We start from the raw sequence: 5685 nt of genomic DNA, 5'->3' as shown, positions 1-5685 counted from the left end.
TCGTTTCATCAACATAAAACGTTTACAAACAATTTTCACCGCTGAAATTACCAGCTTCTTCACACGCAGGATGATCAATGGAAATAGTTTTTACACACATAAGACAATGAAAAGATGCCTCGAAGGTTGGATAACATTCATAGTAACAGTAGGTCACGCTTGGAAATCCAGTTGGAAAGTGAATTGTCGGTTGCTTCTGAGAGGACCCTATGGAGATAACGCCTGAGAATTCTATCCCATAACCCACGAATGAGTAGGGAACGGAGAAGATGAACGGACGCAAGATATGTCTCTATTTTCTCTAATACTTCGTCTTCAGTACCAGCGTAAAAAAAACCACTCACTCGCTTTTTAGGAGTTGGTATCGGCCATATCGTGAATTACTGACTCTTGTAGATATTCACGATTGATATTAGGCCAACACTACTTGAGCAGGCTTGCGATTAAATGCATTCCTCATATAACCATCCTTCTTTACTTTCCCTAATACCGAATTATACAATGTGTTTTGAGTGAGATTTAGGTATTCTGTCTAGTGAGTGAAACGTCGATGCAGGAAATATCCTCTCTCATATGAGAATATCCGTCTCTCACCCAGTGTTAATATTCTAGAATCTATTCACTCATATCAATAGAAACCAGTTGGCGCTTCGTTTTCGCATAGTGATTTATGATATTTTACTAAACCTTAAGACAGCTGATAGACAGGTTAGCACGCCGGGCAAAATGTTTAATGACATTTACCTGTCCTGAAATTACTGGCCTTGTGCCGAAAAAGGAACTCAATATTAGAAATCTGTATTTTGCACTTCATTATTCTTGTTTATCACTAAAATTTGAATGTTTTTGAAATTACAATGTAGGATATGACTTGAAAGAGATTTGACTGCCACTTCTAAGTGGTCAAGCAGTCTAGTAGAAGCTTTTGATTTAGCAGTTTGAACTGCTAGAAGTAACAGTTAAATATCCCTGAAACCTCATTCAATCTTGTTTTGAAATATGGCGGTATATATACATGGGATTACAAATTCCCACATCTCCAACCAGACAGGGTTATCATGATTACAAAATGTCTGATCATAAGTCAAGTCGACTAGCGCTGATACGAGGCAAAATGCAAGCAACCACTGCTATCATTACCACCACCACAACCACAGCAACCATAGAACTTTAATTTATATCATTGAAAATAAATCTAAATCGAACAAATTTTTTAGTGTGAATATAAACACAAAACATAGTCGCAGGCATTGCTGTGTGACTAAGAAGTTGACTTTTGAGTCGCACTACCGGCACCTTGGGCAATTATTTTCTGAAGCATCTCCGAGCTGCACAATGCAACACGCGCGCGCTCACACACACACACACACACACACACACACACACACACACACACACACACACACACACACACACACACACACACACACACACACACACACACACACACACGTGTGTGTGTGCCTTGGCACCTCTGTTTGTCCTACCTCCATTGCCATTCAACAACCGTTTATTCTCCGCAACATAGTATTCAGCAAAAACAAATTCTAGAAAATAAGAGACTTAAAGAATATAATAACTGGGGATGACTTTTTCTTCGAAGGGATGGACATGGGTGCGTTATTATATCCTTGAAAGTGGAGCCCCAGAATGGCTAGAACTCAACGACCAAAACAAGCAAACATACTTACATACAATGGGCTGCTGTCAAGATATGTTTCCTGCTAATCAAAGTTGCACCACAGAATGTTCCTGCATTACCCATGGAAATATCGAGGTATACCATATGAGGAAACTCACAATGTCGACTTTCGGTTCCACCCACAATATGTTCGTTTACTTCTTTAACTGAAAACAAGAAAATATCTCATTTTTGTCACTGCACACACGTATATTGGATCGCATTAGCATTGTAGTAGTAAGGCCTGAACAAATCACTCATTCATATCTGTTTAAGAAATTTTGAAAAGAAATATGTCTATGAAAGTGCCAATGTTGGAATATTTAGACCTTTCTTCATATCTTCCTCGATGCTTAAGAGTTAAACGTCTATAATACTTTGATAACATATGTCAGATAATTTCTAGAAGTATTAAATTAACTCCGATATTTTGTTTTAGATTCAACGTCACAGTTGATCTTGTGTCATGAAGATAAATAGCAGCCAAATATTTGAGGTTCAATGTTGCCGCATTTCCACCTGATATTGTTTCCAAGTGGAAAAAAACTACAGAATTTGCCATGGAAACAAGAATCTTCTCAGAGTTTTGTTACCTATCGCACCATTTTCTCCTTTGGCTTCAAATGATATATTAGCGAGAGCAAAGCTAATCTCAATATAAGTCATAAAACATTGAAAATGGTTGTGAATTTAATGCAAATGCTATGCAACGTCGATTTGTGAATTTAATTCGTTCCTGAAGGCCGTTTGTCGCTCGAAATTTCAGTAAAAACGAAATTATTTTTCCATAGCATGAAAATGGATGTCCACAGAGAGAAAGCTAGAATGCAACAGATGTACTTCTGCTAATGCTCCCTATTTGCCAACCGTTGTTGGCGTTTTGTGTCTTCGTTATTCAAGACAGTAGTCGTCACCCGAGGCGCTTTATATCCGAAAAGTTATTCGTAATCAATTCTTTCGTGATGAGAGGCATTCGAAAACTGAAGTTTAACTGTGTCTGAACAGAAAATTAAGCATTTACATTTGAAGTTATTAAATCATACATGAATATTCTACACTAAAAGCATTAATACTATAAGATACATATAAAATAATTAATGAAATCGTAAAGATGTCAAAAAAAGGTTTTTTTCTCCAACTTACTGGGTACTGCATGGAAGCAGGCCACCACTGCAAGGATAATCAAACCAAGTGATTTATACATGGTGATCAAAAAACCTAAGATATGCATGCACACAGTTTGCTTGGCATATTTATAGGAATTCAGCTACCCCCTCACTCTATGTCTTTCTCTGTACATACATACATCCGCAGACGCAAACATATATACACACATACACTTATGTATATACACATGTACATACATACATACATAGACACATACATGCATACTTACATACACACATAACCATGGCTTTCGAAACATATTTGTCATATGTTAAATATAAAGAAGGAAACGTTCATTTAAATAAAATGGAGATTACTGCCTGTTGCTTGGAGGTCAATATTTCCTATTATTTCCATTGAAACAATCAATAGAACCATTATTTTCATACGCTTCTGTGTAAAAGAAATTTTCTTAAAGAATATAATGACATCTCTGAAACTGATAGGATCGTGTTAATCTGACGCATTTCACAGACATTTTCGTTTGTCTCGAACAAAAGTCTTAGCAGAAAGGAAGAAAACATTATATACTGTTATAGTAATAGGCTTATTATTAAGGTTATTCTCAATTCTTTTCTACGGTGCATTTGTCATACTTCGTATTGAGGTAAGTTAAAAGTTTCTACAAAGAATTAAACGTTGTGAGTAAAAACAAATATCAATATATTTCCTTTATATTTTGTTGCTTTGAAAACAAGTTCTAAGCTCAGCTGTTAACTCTCAAACGGCTTCTTTAGTTCTGCCATATGGCTAAACATGTTTCTGAAGAAATAAATAACAAAGTACCAGACAAAATACCAGATAAGTGACCTCATAGCCTATCTCTCCAATCGTTCATCTAAGTATTCAACAATACGCATCGCCTGTTTACTGGAATCTCTACGTGTCTCACTGTCATATTACATCAAGCAATACTAAAACGAAACTTAGCTAAAGAGGTTTAAGAAAACAGAAATATGTTAGGAATTACCATCGTATTCCCGAACATTTGATTAGAACTCTGTTTCTCTCCCTACTAGCTTATTTTAATTACAGGTACTACACCGACATTTCTGACACTGATAGTCAGGAACCTCTTATAATCCATACTAGTTTACTAATTCTAGCGGTTGCCAATCTAGTTTACTGGTACCGTGTGCAGTGCAATATTAATAAAATGATATCATTGATACTAAGGCACAGGTTCCTGTATCTTATTTAATGATTTAAGTAAATCAAATATCCATGTAATTTACATTGTGGCCAGATCCTATTTCGGTAAATGAACCGAATTCATTATTAGGTACAACTTCAGTCATTCTAATGTAATTGTAGTAACCACATTTTCTTGAAAGATAAGAGACAGAAAAAATACCTGTAGTGTGTTTAAACACTACATATCCATAGGAGCTATTACTTCTGAACGAACACCGGAGCAAGTTTTATCTATCACGATGTGCATACATTAAGTATGATATATTAATGGCAATTTTACACTAATACTCCTTCTTTTGCATATGATGAACTTTTATTGAATCGGGCGGCTAATTGCAACACCAGTGATTGTTTTAACTGTTTTATATATATATATATATATATATATGAAGATGGGCTTTGTCTAAATATGCTAGCTGTGTAATTACTTAATCTTCACGAAAGATATGGTTGGGAATATAAGATAGAGAGGATCTCTACTCAAAAAGCATAAAGGTGAATACGAGGTAGTATCTTAATATAATGAAAGAAAATCTAAGGCGAGGAGCTGACAGAGTCGTTAGTACGCCAGGCAATAATGCCTGAGTATTTCGTTCGTCTTTACTTTCTGACTTTAAATTCCATCGTGGCATTTCATCGTTTCGAGATCCATAAAATTTGTAACAGGGTTCCATATAATCGACTTACTACCTACCCCGAATTTGCTGGTCTTGCATTAAAATTTGAAACCGATACAATGAACGATAATTAATCAAATTCTAATTATTTCTTTCTCTTCGTTACACGTGACATCTTGTTACCTCCGCCTTGCTTGCTTCAGTTGTGTTCATTTGTTTGTCTGTCCGTGGACAAGATATCTCAAGAACTGCTGGATGGATTTGGATGAAACTTTCAGGGATATTTGACCTCGTGACTGATCAGATTTGGGGATCGGTCAAGCACTGGACAGGGATTCTGGACTATTTATCCTGTTTTTTTATATACTTAATTTTTGGGAGTGGTCGGGTTCATTTTCAGTATTCTCGTTTGTGAGAGCAGTCAAGTTTGTTTCTGATATTCTCATTTTAAAAGTCATCTCTGGCTAATCGTTGGTAAGATGTTGGTATTGTCATGGCGGAGGTTTGCGCCCTCTGAGTGCTCTTGTTATCAATATTTTCCAGTCATTAAAGATATTGCTTCTAACTTTTTATATTCAAACACGTTTCCTTTCTGTTTTAATATTTGTCCAATCAGTGGCAAGTAACTATAACACATTAAGCTTCTCTAAGGAAGTCTTGTTAGACTGAAACATGCAGCGAATTTTTGCCAAGTTTCATATTGTTTTTACGTGATGACCAGGATCGTCAGAGATGAATCTTATCTTCGAAATCGCTGGCTTGGATATTTTGGGCAATACGAGGATATTGCAGAGCCTTCTATTAATGTGTGTGACCTTATTTTTATTTCTTAAAAGCCTTAAAAGAATCATTATCAAAGTCTAGAGCAGTGGTTCCTAAACATTTTTCAAGCTGCCGCCGCCTTGGTACCCGGGTCATATTCATAGAGTCCACCCAACCCCCACTCACCTCCAAAAACATAGACCCCTTCCTGTAGCAAATTCAAAACAATAGTGTTCTTTAAATATTTCTTGATTTTGTTATATT

General features: G+C 36.1%; 1 protein-coding gene across 1 annotated transcript in view; it reads right to left on the bottom strand.

Moving 5' to 3' along the window:
- The window catches only part of LOC106868593 (plasma kallikrein), a 9046-nt gene extending 6114 nt beyond the window's left edge, over window positions 1-2932 (bottom strand). Inside the window, exons 1-2 of the mRNA XM_014913924.2 lie at window positions 2825-2932; window positions 1692-1848 (exon numbers count right to left, since the gene is read on the bottom strand). Of these exons, the coding sequence (XP_014769410.1) occupies window positions 1692-1848; window positions 2825-2912 (245 nt within the window). The 5' untranslated portion in view covers window positions 2913-2932. The remainder of the gene's footprint in view (window positions 1-1691; window positions 1849-2824) is intronic.
- Between the last annotated feature and the right edge of the window lie 2753 nt (window positions 2933-5685).

The sequence above is a fragment of the Octopus bimaculoides genome, chromosome 10, assembly GCF_001194135.2.
Source record: "Octopus bimaculoides isolate UCB-OBI-ISO-001 chromosome 10, ASM119413v2, whole genome shotgun sequence".
Taxonomy (NCBI): Eukaryota; Metazoa; Mollusca; class Cephalopoda; order Octopoda; family Octopodidae; genus Octopus; species Octopus bimaculoides.
Note: the sequence above shows the minus strand (reverse complement) of the source record. Positions and strands in the feature narration are given on the sequence as shown.